Source organism: Protomyctophum bolini (genome assembly GCF_963924005.1).
Source record: "Protomyctophum bolini genome assembly, chromosome: 17".
NCBI classification, from domain to species: domain Eukaryota; kingdom Metazoa; phylum Chordata; class Actinopteri; order Myctophiformes; family Myctophidae; genus Protomyctophum; species Protomyctophum bolini.
In genome coordinates, this window is record NC_137878.1 from 16,617,381 (window position 1) to 16,640,662 (window position 23,282).

The window sequence follows — 23,282 nt, forward strand, 5'->3', positions numbered from 1 at the left end:
TATTCATTACAATGGCGACCGTGGAGCTCGTGCGGGGCGCCTCCTCCTCCGCTGTGTTGTTGTGATCGGAACTTTGGAATGTTTTTGACCCTGGCATCCCAATTTGAAACATTTAAAGTTATTGTACTAAATGACTAACTAAGGTAACGGTGAAATCTAGAAATATATAATTTACATTATCGCTTGTCCCACTGGGAGGAGACCCCCTGACAGACCAAGGACCAGATGGGGGTATTATATCTCCACACTGGCCTGGGAAGGTCTCGACGCCGTGACCCGACTCCAGATAATGGATGGATAGATTATTAAGTCTATAAAATAGCGTATTTACAAGCTCAAAATAGTTTACCATGTTTTCATATGTAGGCCTGATGTGGCCATAGAGAGGAACGTCTGTATATTTATATTTAAATGTATTTATTTGATTAATTTCAGTACATTTATCATCAAAGTATGCACAGACTAACCAATCCATACACACAAAAAAACAATCACAAACATAATGCAATGATTGTATAATTTTCCTCTCAATTGCTAGTAAATATATCATACATTTATGTTGGCCTAACTGTATCATCAGTCTTCCTGAGGTTTCATTATAAGGAACACAGTTTAATAAAAGGAAATCGTTAAAGGTAGCACATAAAAAACTAGCCTCTCTTAGAAAATCGACTACTGTTGTTGAAGTTGTCTGTTGTTTGTCATTATCATAGTAGTTATGTTCCTGTATTAGGTTTTGTGTTGATTTGATGTGTTCCCACTGCACCCTAAAATACAGACCATAAATGTGAGACAAAAACTGGCCATGCCTTATATCAGAAGTTCTTGCTGCACTAATACTTGGCCTATACGACTAATGAGATATCATGACAGAGTCAAGGCAAGTGTTATTCTCGAGTGACTCATTCCTCCTCTCCTTGTAACATAATCCTTGACTTCTGTAGCAAAACTGGTCCATGAGAAAGATGAATTAGAAAAGTCTAAAGACTTTCCAGGTTTTTTGACAAGGCTCTCTGAACGTGCCTATTCCTGTTTTACAGCTATGCTGTGTTGTGTGTACATTCACAGTAGCCTACTGAAAATGTGGTATATTTTTATATCCCTCTGCTTTAGCCTGCGATGTAGCAGATTACTACACCTACCTAAATTTAGCGTACATGTTTTATTGATGTAATAGTTATCCAGTTCCACATCACCCAACAGGGTGCCTTACCACAGAATGGAAAATAGTTGAAAACGTTGACTTTCATTTAACATTTCCATACTACTAGTACTGTACTACTTTTTGTGTTATTTATTTTATACATATTTAGTTAGTCCCAACAAAAATGGTCATAGATAAACATTAATCATCATCATCTCATGAACAACTGAATTTATGTTATTGGTTAGCCGATTTGCTCGTCTACATACTGTATGACCTAATTTATCCTTTCATTGTCAATGGCAAATATGAGACGTGTGGGGACAAAAGCTGTATATGTGATTTGTTAGCTGATTTGAACGTCTAGATATGATGTAAATTTTCCCTTCATTATTAAAGGCATTTGATGTTTGTGTTGCCACAAATTTAAGTCATATCTGACGGACATATGACCTAATTTCTCCTTTCATTGTCAATGGCAAATATGAATCGTGTAGGGACAAAAACTGTATATAAGATTGGCTAGTGCCCCTCAAAAAACAGGTTAATTTGTATATTTTACCTCCTCCAATGCATGGCTTTTAAATGACATCATATGGCAGCCAAGTCTATGGACTTTTAATGTTTGTTTAGGCGACATGAGACGTCATGTGGCCAATATACATCTTGTGACTGGTTTTGTTTTACACAATAGCATACTGTTTAAATGAGTGAGGCGCCCCTCAGTTCACACAAGTGTGATTTATATGTAATTAAAATATTATCTTCCAGTACTACAAATTCACTGAACGTATTAATAATGATTGATACTGACTTGGCACTGACAAGTGTGAGAACCATTGTTGTGTGGAACAGCCTCCATCCTCTACTTCAGGTTTCACAAGTAAACAATCTATCGTAGCTTCCTGTGTCTGCTGTGGGCAGCCAGTTTCACTTCTGTGTGTGTGTGTGTGTGTGTGTGTGTGTGTGTGTGTGTGTGTGTGTGTGTGTGTGTGTGTGTGTGTGTGTGTGCGCGCATGTGTGTGTGTGTGTGTGTGTGTGTGCGCGCGTGCGTGCGCGCATCTCCATAGGTTCTTCCCAGGTGTGGCCAACGATCCTGCACCCTCCACTGGCCCTATCAAGAGACGGACACAGTCCCTCAGTGCCCTGCCCAAAGACGGAGACAGGAAGGTCAGAAAATCAGACATTCAGACACACAGCCTGTCCCACCTTGCAGAGGGATAGTTGAAGGCAGACAGACAGACAGACAGACAGACAGACAGACAGACAGACAGACAGACACACAGCAGACAGTTCCTTAGTGCCTTTGATGGAAAAAGAAACTAGACAGTCACTGAGTTCCATCCTTCCTTGGTTTAGATACACAGACAGAGAGGCAGATGGTGTGTTGCCGAGTTACAAAACAAAGTAGTCTATTACGTCGCCCACTCGTGCCTTAATTCATGCTTCATTAAGTAACTTCCATATTTCTTAAGCAGTGATGTCTGCCCATCTTTCAACCTTTCACACTTTTGTTCTCTCTGGAACTCTTTCCCTGTCTTACTCTGTCTACCACTCAACTAATAATCCTCTCTACATCTTAAAGCTGGCTACAAATTACTCAACGTTCCTGAAGATGTCTTTCCGCTTTTTACACATCCCGAGGAAAATCACAGCACATGTGCCCCTGACCGACCGTCACTTATTTAGTGTGACAACCCCAGTGGTGCAGTCAGCTAACAGCCCCTGCAGACAAAATCAAACCTGTTTGATGTTCTCGCCAGTCTGACTCCTAGTGGGACGAGCTCTCGTGCCAGCGAGAGTCGACAGCCTTGATTCAAACGAGTTACCCAACCAATCTGAATGCTGCTTTTCTCTTCGCTTCAGCAATGACAGAAAGTAGCAGCCTGTGCTAGTATTCAACATTTTTGCTCATTCTGATGTGCTTCACATTAATAATAATAATAATAATAAAACTTTATTTGTATAGCACCTTTCATGAGATGAAATGCAGCTCAAAGTGCTTTACAGAACAATGGAGAATAAAAAAAAGCAAGGCAACGACATTAAAAAACAAGCAGTAATGCAATACAGTGAGGACATGAATAACAAAAATAAAAATAAATAAAAGATCAATTAAAAGCAATGTTGTAGAAGTGGGTCTTGAGCTGAGCTTTAAAAATGTCTACAGAGGCTGCCTGACGAAGGTACAGTGGGAGCTTGTTCCATGCCGACGGCCCGTAGAAGCAAAAAGCTGCTTCCCCGTATTTTTTAGTTGCCATTGTTTTTGGAAAAGCGAGCAGGCCAGCAGTGGAAGACCTTAGGGGGCGGTTTGGGACATATTTAGGCAAGCAGTCATGTAGGTAGGAAGGTGCGAGACCATTGAAAGCTTTATAGACAAGTAAAATAATTTAAAAATCAATCCTAAAAACAACCGGAAGCCAGTGCAGTGATGCCAAAACTGGAGTAATATGTTCTCTCATCTTAGTTCTAGTTAAAACTCTGGCTGCTGCATTTTGGACAAGTTGTAATCTGTCAGTTGTTTTCTTAGGCAGTCCTGAAAAAAGTGCATTGCAGTAATCAAGCCGAGAAAAAACAAAGGCGTGGATTAGCGTTTTTGCATCGTCCAAGGACAAATAGGCTCTGATTCGTGCAATATTTCTAAGGTGAAAAAAGGCAATCTTGGTAACATGATTAATGTGTGAAGTAAAATTCAATTCAGAATCAATAATAACCCCCAGGTTCTTTACTGTACTGTTACTTTCTACAGTCAGGTTACCAAGTCTGCTTCTAATTGATTGGCTACCAAAACAAGGGACATCACAGTACTCGACAGTCTTGTCAAAACTCGACTATTGTAACTCCCTCCTTACTGGCCTACCAGCATGTGCACTTAAGCCTCTCCAACTGATCCAAAATGCCGCAGCTCGCTTGGTCTTCAACCAGCCAAAATTCTCACACTGCACCGCTCCCTCCACTGGCTCCCGGTTGCTGCCCGCACAGAATACAAAACTCTGATGCTGGCCTTCAAAGCAACCAAAGGTATGGCTCCCCCATATCTTGCAAGTATGATTGAACCCTACAAACCCTCCCGCGCACTCAGATCAGCCAACGCAGGAAAGCTGGAAGTACCCTCACTAAAAACGCCGGGACAACGCTCCACACGTCCCAAACTCTTCTCCCTTCTGGCTCCAAAACTGTGGAATGCACTTCCCATTGCAGTCAGAACTGCAGCATCACTCCCAATCTTCCGCCGTAGTCTGAAAACCCACCTTTTCAGACTCCATCATGGCCCATAGCACTTACCCTACCCCCTTAGATAGCATTTCTGTAGACTTAGATAGCATTTGATACAGACTTATAGCATGTTATGTAGACAGCACTATAATTGCATTGTATGTAGTCATAGCATGTCATAGTACATATGTATAGCATAGTATAGTACATGTATAGTTTATGTATAGTTTCATTATATAGATATTCCACTGTTACTTTCTTAGCTTACGCATGTTTCATGATAAATGCTTTTTATGTGATGTATTCCCATGCTTTTTTGTTCTTGCTTAATGTATGTCGCTCTGGATTAAGAGCGTCTGCTAAATGCCTAAATTGTAAATTGTACTCACAAAAACGTTGAATTCATTGGGATTGGGGAAATGTTACGAGGGGATCCTGAAATGAGTTCCCCTGAGGTTTCCTAGTTATGTAGTTAGACCGCAGTCTGTAACGTGCCGTGTGGAGTTGTATAATAATATACCAGGCATTAACTGTCTATACCTCCATCTGCCCTCCTCCCCCCCCCCAACATCTCTCCGTCCAGAGGGAGAAAGACCACATCCGTCGGCCCATGAACGCCTTCATGATCTTCAGTAAGCGCCACCGGGCCCTTGTGCACCAGAGGCACCCCAACCAGGACAACCGCACCGTCAGCAAGATCCTGGGCGAGTGGTGGTACGCGCTGGGCCCCAACGAGAAGCAGCAGTACCACGACCTGGCCTTCCAGGTACCGCCCCAATGCCACGGACCACTTCACAGCTTAGCTGGCTTTTACGCGTTTTCATGGTCTATTTTCAGCTTCTCTTTTACTCTTCATTCTTTATGCTCCCTTTCTCTGTCTACCCCCACATTCTCTCTCTCTCTCTCTCTTTGTCTCTCTCTCTCTCTCTCTCTCTGTCGCTCTGTCCCTCTCGCTCGTCTAAATCTCTGTGTCTGTCTCCAGGTGAAGGAGGCTCATTTCAGAGCCCATCCAGACTGGAAGTGGTGCAATAAGGAACGCAGGAAGTCTCTGTCAGAGGGGCGTGGGACCCCCAAGGAGGCACGGGAGAGGAGTATGTCTGAGAGCACAGGTGTGTGTGTGTGTGTGTGTGTGTGTGTGTGTGTGTGTGTGTGTGTGTGTGTGTGTGTGTGTGTGTGTGTGTGTGTGTGTGTGTGTGTGTGTGTGTGTGCGTGTGCGTGTGCGTGTGTGCATTCATTCACACAGAGACAATGGGACTGATTGATTCCTAGTCCTCATCCTCATCAAACACTTGCTTTTGCATTGATAGAAAATGTATTAAACTTTAAAATAAAAAATTCATGCGCTAGCCCCTCCTATGCCCAGCTTTGTGTGTTTGTGTGTATCATAGCGATGATTTGATTGGCTGAGCATGGAATTGAGACGAATCGGCTGAGCAAAGTACGTATTGAGGATAAACAGTGAGGGCAGAAAAGTGACTGAATTGCGAGAGATGATGTGTGATAAATGTTGATAAGAGCACGTCCCTCACTTCAAAACCACCGTCACAGTACAGAACCACAAAAACTATTATTTATCCATGAATCATCAATCGTCTGGCTTTCGGAAATTACGTCATATGACAGCCATCATTTTTATTAACCTTTATGGCATGCTTTTAAAAGATATACTGTATTAGATTATAGAACATTGTTATCTGAAACAACTTGAGCGTGAGCAACAGCCTCAGTGAGCTTACGTATCACATTTGAGCAGCAGTGAGCTTAAACTCCTCCATATATTTTGCCTCCCTCTCCCCACGTAATCTGCTTAAACACTAGTAACACTAATAGCAGGTGCCCCAACATCACACAGGCAACCTATTAGTGGATGGATTCTGTTGGAATAAATGGCGCACAGGTTTTCATTGACTTGTTTATTTATTTGAACTCTCTCTCTCTATCATTCTTTCCCTCAGAGCTCCACTCCCAGGTGCTGGAGGCGAAGCTGGGAGGAGTGGGGGGGTCGGCCTGGGGGCCGATGGGTTTGGAGCGCCGAGGTGGCGCCTACGGAGGAGCACAGCACCCCCGGCCCCGAGCCTTCTCCCAGAGTGCCGTGCACGCCCTGGAACGGAGGGAGAGAGAGGGAGACCTGGAGAAGGTATGATGAAAAAGTACTCGCATTTTGTGCTTAAAGGACCACTTCACCACTTTTCAACCTATCTTCATATAATTCGTCCTCACTAATGATCATGATAATTTTCTCATGAGAGGACTGTGGGCAGTTCAGAAACCCGTCCACCAGTGACATCATTGATGGGGAATCCAAGCTAATTTCTATTCCTGAAAAGTTGCAATGTGAAAATGGAAGCCATCGTTCTCACGATAATACAAATCTAAATATTGTTTTGTTTAAAAGAAAATCTGCCTAATAATGATGTCACTGGTGGGCGGGTTTCTGAACTTCCCACAGCCCTCCTATGAGACACAGACTGAGTAGAAAAAAATTGTGCTATTTTATCATGAACATATTAGTGAGGACCAATTGTATGAAGATGAGTTGAAAAGTGGTGAAGTGGTCCTTTAAATAAAAGTATGAATACTGCAATGTAGAAGTACTAAAAAAGATTGTAGATCTGCTATTTTCAAATGGCCTAAATGTAGGGCTGAAGTGGTTAATGTTTGTTTTGTAATGAAAATAAAAACTAGTAACTAAAGTTTTCACATAATTGTAGTGGAGTAAAAGTACAATAATTTGTCTCAGATGTAGTGGAGTAGAAGTACTTAAGTAAATTTACTTAGTTACTTTCCACCACTGATGGAGTGCGAGGTGGGGTTACTCAAGAGTTTTACAAATATAAAGCATACCATTTCGGATCGCTGGCTACTTAACAACTTAAACCGTGTATACTTCGTTGACTGGATACCCCAAGGTGTATTCTGAGCCTCATGCTTTTTTCTCTATTCTTTATTTTTGGTGAAAATTGACGATCTACAAGCCTACAACGCTTGTAGATAGGCTATATTTTGCAATATTCCAGAATTGGAATGCTAGGTTTCATGTTGTTAAAGGTATATTCAGTGATTTCACTTAATTCAAATATCACTTATTTGTTTGTTTTGTTGTGATAATCCTCCCTACTATAGTGTGCTGCTGACCATATAAGGAGTTCCTCCCTGTCCCCAGTTAAACCTTGGGGTCAAAAAACCGTAGGTTTCGTTTTTGGCTAGCTGGCCCAGCCTTCATCCAATCAGGATAGAGAGGGGCCTTCCGCCAATCATGATCAAGCGGGGGTGGGCCTTGGTGTGCGTGCCGTTGGCCTGTTGCGTGTCCCCCCACTGTAGTGCGTGCAGATGTGCACTGCATGTGCACATCTTGTTACCGGGGCAGACCGGTGGGTTTTCCAAATCACTGAATGCTCCTTTAATGACAGACTGCTTCAGGTGGATAGACGGTGGCTCATGGCTTACCTAAAAAAAACATCGGTTACTGGTCCAAAACGCAGCTGCCCGCGTTCTGACAAAGACAAAACGTAGAGCACACATTACACCGATTTTAAAGTCCCTGCATTGGTTGCCTATACATTTTAGAATAGATTTTAAAATGATTTTACTTGTTTTTAAAACATTTAATGGAAATGCACCTGTCTATTTTTCATAAATGCTTCCTAAATATGTGCCCGGCAGACCCCTTAGAATAGATCATCTAGTGCTGGTCTCCAGAGACCCCTAACACAAAGAAATATGGAGAAGCCGCCTTTAGCTACTATGCCCCGGGGCAGTGGAACAGCCTGCCAATGGATTTACGGTTCTCTGAATCTGTGGACATTTTTAAACGAAATCTTAAAACACACCTTTTTAGCATTGCTTTTACCTAGATCATTGCATGTCCTTTTCCTGTTTTAGTCGATGTTGTGTTTCGCTCTTTCTTGTTATATTTCTGCTCTTACTGTAAAGCACTTTGAACTGCACTCGTTGTCTGAAATGTGCTATATAAATAAAGATTGATTGATTGATTGATTGATGGTAGAGTGACCTTGGGAAGCAGACACTTCCTAGGTTTATTCCCGGTTCCTCCTGGAAGGCAGCGTGTCGACTTGTCACTTTCTTAGAAAGTTAACACCTAACTGCTCCAGATGAGCAGTTAGGTCTCTTGCATATTTGTGTCTGCCGTTGGTGAATGTAATTCACTTTGCACTTTGAATAAAGGCAATATCGTATAAATGCACCATTAAACATTATTAACATTTTAACATTTCTGCTGATTAATACTAAGTTCTTAGTAATTAATTTCTAACTATTGAGGGGGCGTGCTCTTATCAACATATATCACACATAATTTCTCGCAATTCAGTCACTTTTCTGCTCTCACTGTTTATCCTCAATATGTACTTTGCTCAGCCGATTCATCTCAATTCCATGCTCAGCCAATCAAATCATCGCTATGATACACTCAAACACACAAAGCTGGGCATAGGAGGGGCTAGCGCATGAATTTTTAATTTGAATGTTTAATGAATTTTCTATCAATGCAAAAGCAAGTGTTTGATGAGGATGAGGACAGCTTAGTGCACAGCATGTACTGCAGGACATGTGGCCTTGCTCATAGCATCTCCATTAAGAATGCCTTGTTTCCACCAAATAGTTTTGGGCTTGAACGGGAATACAGTGATATTATTCGCTTAATTTAGATTCTTTTTTTTGCCATTCGAAATACGCAATTCTTCATTCCCACTTACAGAGCACAGGACTACAGGATAACATGGGCCACTTGGTAGTTGTACAACAGAAGTAACTTTTACAACGCAGAGGATGATGAGATCAAACCTGTCAAACCTAACTTTTAGTTACAGGTTTATGTCATACCACTATAGTATAGAACAGACACTGCCACGCTACAGGTGATGTCTTGTCTACCACTCGCACTCCACACGATATTGTATCGTTTCAGCTCTGCGACTCATGGTAGACGAGCCGTTTGATTCCAATGGCTGCTGATGCAGAGTCTTCAGCTGGGGCTTTGCTATGGAAAACACCAGCAAATCCCTGTCTTAATCACTCGGGAGCTGAGCCTCCACTTCAAAGCGTTCACTTTCCACTCCTAGAGTGCCTTTGATCGTAGGATGTTGTTGATGTTTGTTTATACACTCTTACACTTGAGACGGAGTACACCCGTATTATTTATTAAAGGGTTTCATTACAAATGGGAAAACCATACGTTGATCAGGTACTCGTAAATCCTTTGACAACATGGCTTAAAAGAATGTCCATATATCGTGGATTCGTGGTGGTGGATGATGTTTTTGGTCAGTAACTGAAATGGGTCAGGTGCGTTGCAGTATGCCCTGAGAAGGTGGCAGAAAAGCGTAATGTGTATAGGGATGTGAGGATGAGACAGTTGCACCACTCAGTTCACACGGGTGTGATCTTTCTGTTATCTTGACTTCATGGTTGATGCAAAATGTAGGTCCCCTTTTTCAACCATATTCACCTTTACTGATCTCGGATTGAATCCCCTTCTCTCTTGTCTCTTTTCAATGTTGCCTCGAACACCACAAAAAGGAGGAGGAGGAATGTCATGTTGGATATCAGTAAAAACAGACTAGCTGCAGCTAAATAGGCACGATGAAGCTAACCTCTATTTACTATGTTTTTCCAGGAGGACGGGGTGAGTCTGTTCCGTAGCCGGCCTCCGCCTCTGTCGCTGTGCCAGCGCGGGGTGAGCGAGGACGTCACCAGCGACGAGGAGCGCATGGTCATCTGTGAGGAAGAGGGAGATGATGATGTCATGGGTATGTTTGTACAGTCATCTACTGACCACTTAAGCCCTGCCCTATATGCTTAGTTTTATGACATTTCACTTCTGATTCTGAATAGTGAAAATGATTTTACCCCCACAAATTCTGAAGAAAAAAAGGGAACATTTTGGAAAATGGCCAAAATACAGATGCCATGGTAGGCCTATATGTGGCTAAGTAAGAAAGACAAAAAAAATCTTTATCTTTATCTACATCATGAACTTTTGATCCAGCACCCTGCATTGAAGGTGTAAGATGTGTATGTATTTTTCTCACTTTCCCACTGTCCCAGATTGTCCCTATTCTGGCCATGAATAATAGTTGAAAAGAGCATTCTGCGAAAATATCCAAACATTCAGTGAAAATTGCGGGTCTACAGACTCAGATCTTGACAGACATGTTGTGAGATTATAGATCAGCTATCTTTGCTATTCGCCTTTTCTGTGGGCAAACACTCTGCAAAAATAGCCTGTTAAGGCAAGGAGATTCCTGGGGGACTGTTACGTTTTTAAGGTTTAGTTTGGGAAACACTGGGTTAAGTAGTAAAAAGAAAAAAAGCTAACTCTGCATTCTCTCTCTATGCCCCTCCCCCATCCAGAAGACTCGTGTCCTGAAGGCTCCATAGATCTCAAGTGTAAAGAACGGGTGACAGACAGTGAGGAGGATGAACCAGATGGACAGGTACACCCTAAGTCATTATCTCACACCATATATATATACAGTATATTAAGTGTGTGTGTGTGTGTGTGTGTGTGTGTGTGTGTGTGTGTGTGTGTGTGTGTGTGTGTGTGTGTGTGTGTGTGTGTGTGTGTGTGTGTGTGTGTGCGCGCGTGTGTGTGTTTTTCTGAGACTGATTGACCTGTTTGACCTTGTCAACCAAGTAAAAGTCTGTACTTTAGTAAAAGTACAAAAAGTATTGGCATCAAAATGTACTTAAAGAACCAAACGTGCAGAATACCCCATTTCACAAGTTTTTAAATGCGTGATTGTATAAAAATCCTTTGAAAATAGCAGATCTACAAGCTCACAATGTGTCGCATTGCAACACATTTTGGTCAAAATGTACATAGGGTTAAAGCGGGTAATGTATGTTTTGAAACTAAAGCTTTCAAATAATTCTAGTGGAATAAATGTACAATATTTGCCTCTGAGTGATATGTACTGGAGTAGAAGTACTGAAAACCGGAAATACTCCAGTAAAGTAAAAAAAATTAAATACATCAATGTTTACTTGATTACTGTACTTAGTTACTTTACACCACTGCTACAGAAGTGCTAACCCTTGTCATTTTGCACAGCAGGAAGACTAAAGCAAATGCTGAAAGTCACTGAAAGTGATTTCTATCGACATTTGACTCCATATGGCTCGATAAATCAAACAACGTCAGTCCTCTCTAGATGCTTACTGTACAATATGTTATGTCAAAGGCAATATTCTGCTCTATGAACAATTTATATATGTATAAGACAAATATATAGACCTTTACTGTACGTATATAATGGTATAACATTGGTGATTACCTTGATGTTCAGTGGATGTGACAGACTGTGTTGATAGCAGGGATATAATTAATGAACTTCTGCAATTAAACAAAGGTTCACAACCTTGTAGTTTAAGATTGCAAGCGTGTAAATCTGCTATTTTCGTATCATTTATGGAATATTTTAGATTTTATTCATGAACTACTTTTGAAAAATGTTTGAATTGTTTTTAATTGATTGTTTTTTAAAATTATATATATATATTATTTTATGTTAGGAAACTATTTACGATAAAAATTGGTCCGCCACCCAACAATTGGGACCCGACCCACTGTTTGGGAAACAGTGCTGCCGTAAACCATAAACATAATTGAAGTAAAGATTAGGTGGGCTGAGAAATCACAATTCATCCCTAGTTTATCTAGATTAATTTTTGGTACGCGGGCAATAGTAAAGAGCAACATCAGCTAACACATTCTCCTCTTTCACCCCCCCAGCACGGCTTCCAGACGGTGTCTCGCTCCTCGCTCTCCTCCTCGTCTCCCACCATCACCCACTCTGACTCCTCCTCCAGTAAAGGGAGCTCGGGGGGAGGAGGAGGAGGAGGAGACAGCTCTGAGAGGAAGAGGAAGAGAGGCCAGGGGCCAGACGGAGGGGAGGAGGGGAGAGGAGGAGAAGGAGGTGGAGGAGGAGGGCAGGTTCTCTCTCAGTCCATCCCGGGCTTGATGTCTGGCAGCCGGACTCCGCCCCCCTTCAGCCAGCTGGGAGGCGTGACGCAGCTGTTGGGCGCCGTCCGCATGGCCTCCACCGTGGTGACCAACGTGGTGCGGCCCGTCGCCGGCACGCCCATCCCCATCGCCAGCAAGCCCACGGAAGGAGCCATCGCGCTCGCCGCCCTCACCGCGGACAAGAAGGCCGCCCTTCTGATAGGAGGAGGCGCCGGGCCTCAGCAGCTGCCCATCGCCGCAGGGGGTGGGTACCTGTCCTCATCCCCCTCCCCCAGCCCCGTCGGCGTGAGCGGCTGTGGCGGCGGATTGGTCACCGGCCTGTTTTTGGGCGGGGCCTTCCCAGCCGCCCAACCGGTGCAGCTCCTGGTCCCCCAGCAGCCCCACCCCTCCGCCTCCTCCCTCCCCGTGCCCCTGCTTCAGCCCCAGCTCCTCCCCGGTGCCTCACTCACACCCCCCGCTGGCCCCAAGCCGCTGGCGCACGTCCAGTACATCCTGGACGGCCCCGCCTCCCCCCAGCTAACACAGCAGCAGCTGGCGGCCGGCGGCCTCACCCCGCCCACCAATACCTCCCTGTCCAATGGCATGTACGCAGGGGCGGGGCTAGGGATCAGATATGCATCAGTCAGCAATGGAAGCAGAGGTGAGCTGGGGAGCACTGATTAGCCCCACTGTCTGGTCCGCGGCCTGCCACGCGTCTTGTGAGCCCAATATACACTGTAAAATCTTCAGTGTTAATTTAACTCTGAGAGAGGGTATAAATGTCACCATTTATACCTCTCTGAGTTACAGACCTGTAAAGTGCCAATTTAGACCGCCTCGTGGTCCGAGGACCCGGCGTTGAGAACCAGTGGATTAGCCGACAGATTGATTGAAAAAGACAAATCAATACCAATACAGAGGTCGGGACTCGAGACACTCCACTAAAAAAGAACGAAATGATTGGCAGGAGAGACGCTGTTGACGTTTGAACCCAGCACTGGGCTTAATGCAGAGTCATAAGCAACAAATCAGTGCAGTGGAATTGCAAAAGCTCTCAAAATCACTTTCAATTGTCTGAAGGATAGCCTCCACCACCCCCCCCCCCTAAAATTCATTATACAGCAGTCACAGTAAACCTGTTCTGGCTTCAGCTCTTTAATCAGCAGCTGAAGGCGATTGACACTGATATATATGCTGTTGACTCGGACTTCCCAATAAAGACAACAACACATTCATCTTCTGAGGGGCCTTGGTTATTCGTCTAGCCGTAGACACATAATGGAGGAGATGGGTTTTGTTTTGTATTTATTGTGTGGAAACTGGAAAGTTTTACATAGTTCACCTTAGGTTTGTTTTATATAATAGCCTACGAAGAGAACACATTGCTCATTTGTGTGGGTGAGATTTTAGAACAAATCCAGATTAATGGTGATGATTTTTGATGATGAAAGAAGGCGAGCAAAAGCTCAGCTGAAATACATTGTGGAATCTAAATGAAAGGACACTTACCTTAATAATTCCTATATATTATATAACACAATATCGGTGCAATCTCCGTGGCTGCTTTTCCTGCCTACCTTCCTACAGTATGCACCTCTAAAAACGCAGGAAACAGATTTGATTGTCTGATGTAGACGATTGACGGGAGAAGTGCTCTTAAGCTTGAGTGTGGTTCTCACGGTGCGCCTGTCTCCACACCACTCACCCTCCCACCCACGCCTTAATCACCTTCTATTTATATCACAATCATAAGCCACACAAAGTAGTCCACCTGAAATTCCTGCTTTGTATCAATCAATTCACTTCAAGGGAAAGGCTCGCTCGACTCAAAGACAGTCTGTAAGAGTGCAGGAGTACGCTGGGTGCAGATTCTGAATAGAAGGAATAAAAGAATAAAATCTGCACTCTCAGTAATATATCAATAGTAATGATGATATAGGATCCGCAGCAGCAGTTAAAAGAAACAGACGCGTTTCGGTGCACAGGCATTCGTCAGTGTAGGAATTATTTTCCATTAACCCCTCTTTGTCTCTCCATAATGCCATCATTCCCCTGTTCATCACTTAACCCATTAAGAACTGAGGCTGATTCTACAAATGCCGTCCAAAACATTTTTTCTGAAGCACTCAATACATGACCTTTTCACATTTTTTATTTACCTCTGACGAGCAGACAACGTACGCGTTTCGGCTGAGGATTGAGAGCTGGCATTTTCTTTATTCTCTCACGTCAATGACCCCCAAAATTATATGTATCATGCCGTGGATGCCCCATCTAAAAATATATTGTTCCAGGGACCCCCAGAAGAAAAGGATTTGAGTTTAAAAAGTGATTATATTCGGACGCCCGCTGGCCAAGTGGTCCAGGCGCATGCCACATATAGGCTTTGGCCTGACAGCGCATCGTGTGTTCGAGTCCCGTTCATGATCCCGTTCATGACGACCTTTGCTGTCCATCTTCACTTGATACTATCAATAAAGGCAGAAAAGTAAAAAAAGAAAAATCTTTAAAAAAGTGTATATATTCAAAGATTTACATAAAAATCACACCCGTGTGAACTGAGTGGTGAAACTCCCCCACCACCTCTCTCTGTCTCTCTCTCTCTCTCTCTCATTAGCAGGCAACACAGCATCACTATCCCTCTCTCTGTTTCTGGCGCCCCCTACTGGTGCAAATAAGTCATATACTCGTGCTCATGGCCACATAGGCACGGACATTGCTGGTTGTAGGAGTGGTTGCACTACTCAAAAAAAACCTCATAGCACTGCACAAAGTAACGCGCTATGAGCTTGTACACCTGCTATTTTCTGTTTTTATTATTTATGTCTGTCCCTTTCTCTCTCCCAATATTTAACTCTTACCCTCTATTTTTCTCTGTCCCTTTCTCTCTCTCTCTCTTCTCTTCTCTTTTCTTCTCTTCTCCATCAGTCCAAACCCAGTCGCCGGTCTTGCAGAGCAAGATGTTGGTTCCCATGGCAACAGTCAGAACAGCATCCACCCCTCCTCATCCTTCCATCTCCCTGGTGGCTCCTCCTCTTCCTGTGCAGAACGGCCTGGTGGCTCCTCCCCTTCCTGTGCAGAACGGTTCCCCGGCAGGAAACAAGGTAACTGCAGCTGCAAAGCAACAGTACTGTGCTGACACCACTCAGCCACCTTTCATACTTTACAAACAACAGTACTGTGCTGACACCACTCAGCCACCTTTCATACTTTACAAACAACAGTACTGTGCAGACACCACTCAGCCACCTTTCATACTTTACAAACAACAGTACTGTGCTGACACCACTCAGCCACCTTTCATACTTTACAAACAACAGTACTGTGCAGACACCACTCAGCCACCTTTCATACTTTACAAACAACAGTACTGTGCAGACACCACTCAGCCACCTTTCATACTTTACAAACAACAGTACTGTGCAGACACCACTCAGCCACCTTTCATACTTTACAACAGTACTGTGCTGACACCACTCAGCCACCTTTCATACTTTACAAACAACAGTACTGTGCAGACACCACTCAGCCACCTTTCATACTTTACAAACAACAGTACTGTGCTGACACCACTCAGCCACCTTTCATACTTTACAAACAACAGTACTGTGCTGACACCACTCAGCCACCTTTCATACTTTACAAACAACAGTACTGTGCAGACACCACTCGGCCACCTTTCATACTTTACAAACAACAGTACTGTGCTGACACCACTCAGCCACCTTTCATACTTTACAAACAACAGTGCTGTGCTGACACCACTCAGCCACCTTTCATACTTTACAACAGTACTGTGTTGACACCACTCAGCCACCTTTCATACTTTACAAACAACAGTACTGTAGTTTGTTAGTTACAGTTAGTTACAACATGTAACTAACTGGAGTGAAATCTGTCAATGTGCAACTACAACTTTTACTTGTTCACTGGGTTTATACACCACATTGGCGACACTTTTGAGGATATGGTATCAGGCCCGGACTGATCTGAGCTGCCAGTGTGAACAAGGCCTAGGAACTTTTTCAGGGCAGAAGATTGTCTATCAACTGATTGAATTAAAAGCAAGTGTGTGTGTGTGTGTGTGTGTGTGTGTGTGTGTGTGTGTGTTCAGCAGATCATTCAGATCGCCCCGATGCCTGTGGTCCAGACCAGCGTCCAGCCCGCTGCCCCCACCGCCGCTGTAGTGCACCCTGGGAACCCCTTCCCTGTTTCCATGGCAACGGTGATGACCCCCGTTGTGACGACCCCACAGACCCTTCTGCTGACCTCGCCACCCACCAGGTATAGCTGTTACTGACCTCTCACCTGGAACACTGGAGTGCATGTGAGGGGACACGCAAAGCACAAAGACACTCGTAACACCAGCGATCGGAGTATACCGGTAGATAACTCGCAGCCTTTCATGACTTGCCTAGAATTGGGACACTAGGGGTTCATGTGATAAAGGGACGTTTATGCACAACTTACAAGTCACATGGTGAGCACATTGTTCTGTCATCTCACCACTTGCACAAACAAATCTCAGGGTGAGCTTTATATATTATTTATTATATATTGATTGATTGATTGATTGATTGATTGATTGATTGACTGGCTGACATTTTTACTGACAGAAAGCTATTCTGTGCCATATTATTTTCTTCTTTTTGAGTGGTGCAACCACTCCTATAGACAGCTATGTGTGTGTGGCTGTGTCCCTGGGTCTGTCCCTGTGTCCCTGGCTGTGTCCGAGTGTCACTGTTGCACAGCCTAACACACAGACACACACAGGCCAGGGAGGCACCACTCACTTCAAACGGCTCTGATTTTTCAGGATCACCTATGTCCAGTCCAACCCAGGGGTCAGCATGGCCCAAGAGGCCCCTCCAGGCTCCACCTACCTTCCTTCATCCTTGGCAACCCTTGGCTTCACAGCCATTACCCCGACGGGACAAATGCTGGTTCAGCCAATCGTAGCTGCCAGTCAACAACCACTACTTGCTCCAGTCCCACCCTTCAGCTGTCAATCACAGACACCGTCACAGGCCTCGGCAACCGCCGGTCGGCAGGTAAAAACATAGTAGGAAGTAGTATTGTGTTGTTGCCGTCGGGCGGAAATGTGTTTTATCCCCATATTTCAACATGTCATGTTTGTTTTTGTTCTACCAATACCTTTGATTCCATTTCATTCCATTCGTACACTCTGAGAGTTAAAACAACGCTAAGAATTTTAGGTCCCAGAGATATATATTTAACCCTACATTGGAAAATATATTGGAAAAAATCTACAAGATTGGCTATTTTATTGTAAAGATTTCGAATCATTTTGAAAATGTTTACAAAAACCTTATGGCGACTTTTATTCGGCTCTAAAATAGGAGTATGAATCGGCCCTTAGACTGATAGCCCATAATGCTGAGCTCTAAAAGTGTGAAAACGTATTTTTAATTTCATTACGTCTTTAAAAAGGTAAAGAAAGCACCCAACAATGTGCCTATATTTTTTTTTTATATGGTCCGATGTAGGTATTTATGTCTGTGTCCTTTGTTTTGCAACAGGTCTGAGCTGAACTGTTTGTTTTGTCTTCATCATAAAATGTAAAAATTAACCAAAATATTATTATTAAAAAAAAGTAGAGAACCACTGGATTACACCTTGCAGTTCAGCTATTTTCACAATATTTTGGTGAACCGAGTTGTAAATGTAATGCCTACAATTCAAGGTGCTTGTCAGGGTGGGGGGTCCCCAGTTCAAATATTAATATTTTGGGGGGGGTCGCGGCCTGAGAAGTTTGGGAACCCTTGTTCTTTGAAAAGGTCCTCTTGACATAGCGTGCTCCCTCTGTTGCTTGTGTCGACCAGGTGCTAACCTCTGTCTACCCCGCGCCAACCGTCGGCGTGGCAGCAGCGGGGATGGTCCCCATGACGATGGCCATGCCACCGGCCGCGGCGACGGCGGCCCACGGCATGGCGAGCCCCTCGTCCCCGCTGGCCGCAGGTATTCAGGGAGCGGTGACCGCCGCCACGGCCCGGGACAGCCCTACACGGGGGGAGCTAGAGCACAAGGTGAAGGTGGAAGTGAAGCTGGAGAGCCAGGTGGATTCTCAGATGGAGTTCGGAGGTCATCACGGCTGGGGGGCGGCTTACTCACGGAGCAGTGCCACCACAGGTAACAGCTGGACTGCACCACAGTGTTGCCAGATGGGAAATGTTGAATTATCATACCGAAAGGCTTAGAATTATCGTCTTTGAAAGAAAACTATCGTACACAGCCAAAAAAGAGAAATCACACGTCCGTGTTTAGTGTAGTCTGATACCTTGTCTGAACGCATCACATATAAGTTGCGTGGAAGCAAGCAGGCAACTTCCTGGACTGTACACAAATCAAAGTCTGGAACTGGATTGGAAAGGCGTGACCGGTGTTTTTACTGCCTCCAGCTCTCCAGAGTACAGATCTACTGTCAGATTTACTGATTTACTGACTTCTTTTTAAAACCCAAACTGGATCCCGAATTAGCAGCCAGGAAATGTAGTAAATTCACACACTTTTTTGTGATATGGGTAAATTATTGTACATTTGGGCATTTCGGGAATTATTGATCATACATCGTACGGAGGGTAAAATTAATATACAAATACGACAATTATTGTAAATCTGGCACTGGGACTGGAGGAGCAATTTTCCTTTCCACTCTCGTTGTCGTCAATGTTAGGTGCCAAAAGGAACTGTATATATGAGTGTTTGTCATGATTCCTAAAAGAAAATCACCCGTGTGAAGTGAGTGGTTCAACTCTGAGTGGGGGTTTTTCATGCTCGGACAGACCCAGCCAGCCAGCCAGCCAGCCAGCCAGCCAGGGATGGACACACAAACTCATAGTGGGTCACTAGAAGTGTATATTTGTACGTCTTGAAATGTTCTGATGAACTGAAAATGGAGGACCCTGAATCCCTGATGCAAACAAGTCTTATTACTTTTCTGGTTTCATCCTCGTAACAGTTTTTGACTTGTGCTTTTGTTTGAAATGTACCCATTCTACATTCTACATTTTTCAATCAATCAAACTTCGTGTCACGCTATGAGCTTGTTGATTTGCTATTTTTTTTAAAGCAAAAATGTTTAACTCAAATCTTTGCTTGTGGGGGTCCATGGTGTGGTCGGCGGCCAAATACATGTTGGGGAGTCCTTGACATAAAAAAATACTCATATATATATAGCGGCATACGTTTTTGGAGTATTTAGTATTTAGAAGACATTTTTAGAATCGGCCTTAATGGGTTAAAACTAATACACAGCTTATGTTCTTCTCCTGACAGACACGGACGAAGACGTCGCTCATCGCCACATCAAGGAGGAGAACCTGAGCGACGGCTACGGCAGAGAGAGCCAGGGGGAGATGGACGGAGACCATCAGGACAGAGCGCTGGTGAAGAGGGAGAGAGGAGAGACCAGGAGAAGTGAGGACCACAGCACAGGAGACAGCGGCAGTGGAGGCAGAGAGGTGGGATTCATTCTTTTGTTCGTTCAATTCATTCATTCATTCACTCATTTCCTCTGTCAGTCACTCACTCACTCACTCATGTATTCCAGTGGCCCCCAAACATTTTAGGCCGTGACCCAGAAGAGAAATCTGATGTCTCCCCGTGACCCAAACTGATGGAAGTAGCTTTCGCTTAATGGGTTAAGAGGTCAGAGTCTTGAAACAGCTGTTTATTTCAGGTTAGGCTACGATTGTCCTAGCCAAACGGCAGTTTGTGAGACACATTGTAGCCTTTCACCGCAACAGGCACAAAGGACTTCCCAAGTCTTTCACACCTTCGTCCCGGAAGGGTGAATCTGTCGTTCCCTCGCTTGCTCCAGTACCCGGTTAATCTTTCCCCCTAACCTCCAATGTCTCTCTCCTCCCATCAGGCTGGACCCTGCTCCCCTCCTCTCCCACCCTCAGGGTTGGTACCCCCTCTTCCCCCTCCCCCCACGGACAGAGAGCCCACCTCTTCCTCAAAGAAGACAAAGTTCCGCCCCCCGCCACTCAAAAAGACACCTGACTCTGTGGACAGGTAAGCGTGTTGGACGATGCTACAAAAGCAGAGCATGTAGGAACAAAGGAACTGTACTGTTAAAAATGAATTACATTTTGGCATGTCAATTTCCCATATGGATGTTTTCCTTAGGGAAGTGAGTTGTGGATGAGTTTTTAAGAGTGTGTGTGTGTAGGGTACCTATTAAGGATATGAACTCGAAAGTACATACTGACACGTACTGGACAGGACAATCTCTATAACAATGGCCCCAGTCCGCTGTATTGAGGGTATGCGCATGCATAAAGTGAGTGGCAAAGTGAGTTTAATAAAAGTTTAATGTTGTTTAACATTGTTTACTGCAATTGCAATCAGATGTTTGGATGTACTGTATGGGCTGTCAATGCCTGAGGGTAGTTTTTTTGCCACTCAGTAGGCGTCCCCGCATAACTTCCCGATATGAGGATGATGTCATGTGCGTACCCTCTATACTGCCTACACTGCCTTTGAGCAAGGCTTTGGATCACACTGCATCCTCTGTATCAGTGGAGCTGTACCGGAGCCAACTGTGTCCAACAGTACAAGACAAGCTCTCGGGTTTGAGTGTGTGAACATGAGTGAGCCTTGCTCCCACTGCAGCAACTCGCCCTAGGTCACTGCTATAAATAAGAATGAGTTCATAGTCCACTAGGCTTGCTTAACTACATGAACCCTAGTATCCCTGTTCTTGCTCCGTCATTATAGGCAAACATTCTGTGTTCAGCAAAAATGCCAGATCTAAACACAGGACTACTCACGTTGCTATGCGTTGTAAGGCCATGGATTGGCTGGTTTCTGTGAAGAGATTTGGTATATAGCAGTTGTTCTCAATGTAGGGTCCAGGGACCCTCAGGGTTCTTTTAGGGGGTTCCAAAAGGACCCTTAGAATGGTGGGTCAACTGGTGTAGACGGAAAATAGGTGGAGTTCAGATCCCTGGGGCACCCCGGTGATCGACATATAGGGTTTAAGTGATTATTCTGATTAACCCATTTAAACCGGGAAAGTGTCATTTTAGATTTTTGCGTTGGCTATTCAAAAGTAGCAGATGGACAGCATGTCATTTCATGCCGCACTGCAAGCTTGTACGCAATTTTTGAGCTTTTTTTTTTAAACCTTGAAAGTGTGAGAACTACTGATTCACAAAAGGCTTTTGTAGAATCAGCCTCGGGTCTTTCCATTGATTAAATAAGGGTTCATAATCTGGGTTTTTGTCCACAAGGTCGTCATCGCCGGTGTTTGCTCCGTTCTTAGGGTGCTGTCGGGAGCGTCCTTCGAGGAGCGTTTTGCTGAACTGCCAGAATTTCGACCTGAGGAGGTCCTCCCCTCCCCCACGCTGCAGAGCCTGGCCACCTCGCCCAGGGCCATCCTGGGCAGCTACCGCAGGAAGAGACGCAACTCCACCGGTGAGAGGGACCAACCTACCTTCTGTCCACTGCTCTTTTTCACTGACCAAAACTAAGGCTAAATACTTTGACAATTTTGTTAACAGATCAAAACTGGACTGAAACTAGTGTACAAATGTGCTAAAGGCGAAACCTGGCCAAAGTTTGGTTGCGTTCAAGTGTTTTTTTGTTTTGTTTTTTGCTTTTTCGATTAATCGAGAAGAAAATGTTTTGGGATGATGATGTTTTCAATGAAGAAAATGAAATCATTCTAAAATGTTTTTATAATCGACTACCAAATGGATTAGCATGATTAAACATGCCCTATTTTATACTACTAGTTGTACAATAATGTTGCACAAAAAAAGCTAAGAAGGGGGTGACGGGGGTGGGCTTTTCTTGTCGTTTTGTAAAAACGTTGAAATCAGGTGTTTGCACAATATGTGTGGCCCCTCTCGCTGCGACAATAGCATCTACAAGCTCACAACACATCGTGATGTAACTCGTTGCGTAGCTTCTAGATCTGCTATGTAATTTATATATGAAGATCACGACACTGACCTCATCAAACTCTAGATAGCCATACGTGGTTTGACATACTAGTTCTGCATACTGTATATGGAGCCGCCCAGCAACTCTACATGTGACCTCACTGACACCAGATTAATAGTTTAACTCCTGCTTCTCAACTATGCCGTATTAAGAAGCTCTGTTGTTTCAACGTGCTCTCAGGATGTGTTACTGGTTATTAGAATATGTGGATATTATTCATGTGATTTAACACCCGCCGGTATACGTGCACCTTCTCATAATTACTGCTTTCTCTTTGTCTCTCTCCCTGCTCCCCTTCTTGGTTACTTTTCTACCCTCTGATTTCTTCCCCCTTCTTCTTTTTCTTCCTCAAACTGACCTTTTTTCTCACATCCCTCTTTTTATCCGTCTCGTATCGTCAACCCCTCCTAAACACACACACACACACACACACACACACCCCTCCAGAGCTGATGGAACCCATGGCAGAGGAAGCCACCTCTCCTCGGAGGAAGACCCGCCGGCTCTCCAGCTGCAGCTCGGAGCCCAGCACGCCCAAGAGTGCCGCCAAGTGCGAGGGAGACATCTTCACCTTCGACAGAACCGGTAGGACAGGAACCCCACCACTGCATCCACAGGCACAGCTAATGTTACTTACTTACCACCTCAACCCTGGCCTATATACAGTGTTAACCGGGGTCCCCCAGGGATCTGTACTTGTCCCACAGCTTTTTTAGCCCTCTACACCAGATCTCTTTGGCAAAAATAGCTTGCGTTGCGAGCTCGTAGAGCTGTTATTTTGACAGAATGTTCAGCTATTTTCACCAAATATTCACCTATTATGAATAGTGATACTAGTGTTCATCTGGTTAAAACATTTGTAGCCATGTCAAACCACCTTATTCCAAATAATAATATTAATAATAGGTTTAAATGATAAAATAACAGTATTTTCACATAACATAAACATGTTATCGGTGCAATTAAACATTTTATTGGCCAATGGCC

At 44.1% G+C, this 23,282-nt stretch overlaps 1 protein-coding gene across 6 annotated transcripts in view; it reads left to right on the forward strand.

Annotated features, from left to right (window-relative positions):
• The window catches only part of cica (capicua transcriptional repressor a), a 50,767-nt gene that overhangs the window by 23,069 nt on the left and 4,416 nt on the right, over positions 1 to 23,282 (forward strand). For 2 of the 6 annotated variants that reach the window (XM_080788232.1, XM_080788235.1), the window contains exons 6-20: positions 2,215 to 2,314; positions 4,944 to 5,126; positions 5,343 to 5,469; positions 6,316 to 6,497; positions 9,996 to 10,128; positions 10,733 to 10,815; positions 12,114 to 12,984; positions 15,252 to 15,427; positions 16,438 to 16,607; positions 17,140 to 17,374; positions 18,167 to 18,473; positions 19,620 to 19,804; positions 20,215 to 20,360; positions 21,613 to 21,764; positions 22,743 to 22,880. In XM_080788232.1, the coding sequence (XP_080644358.1) occupies positions 2,215 to 2,314; positions 4,944 to 5,126; positions 5,343 to 5,469; positions 6,316 to 6,497; positions 9,996 to 10,128; positions 10,733 to 10,815; positions 12,114 to 12,984; positions 15,252 to 15,427; positions 16,438 to 16,607; positions 17,140 to 17,374; positions 18,167 to 18,473; positions 19,620 to 19,804; positions 20,215 to 20,360; positions 21,613 to 21,764; positions 22,743 to 22,880 (3,188 nt within the window). The remainder of the gene's footprint in view (positions 1 to 2,214; positions 2,315 to 4,943; positions 5,127 to 5,342; positions 5,470 to 6,315; positions 6,498 to 9,995; positions 10,129 to 10,732; positions 10,816 to 12,113; positions 12,985 to 15,251; positions 15,428 to 16,437; positions 16,608 to 17,139; positions 17,375 to 18,166; positions 18,474 to 19,619; positions 19,805 to 20,214; positions 20,361 to 21,612; positions 21,765 to 22,742; positions 22,881 to 23,282) is intronic. The other 4 variants (XM_080788233.1, XM_080788237.1, XM_080788236.1 and 1 more) reach the window with 3 other exon arrangements.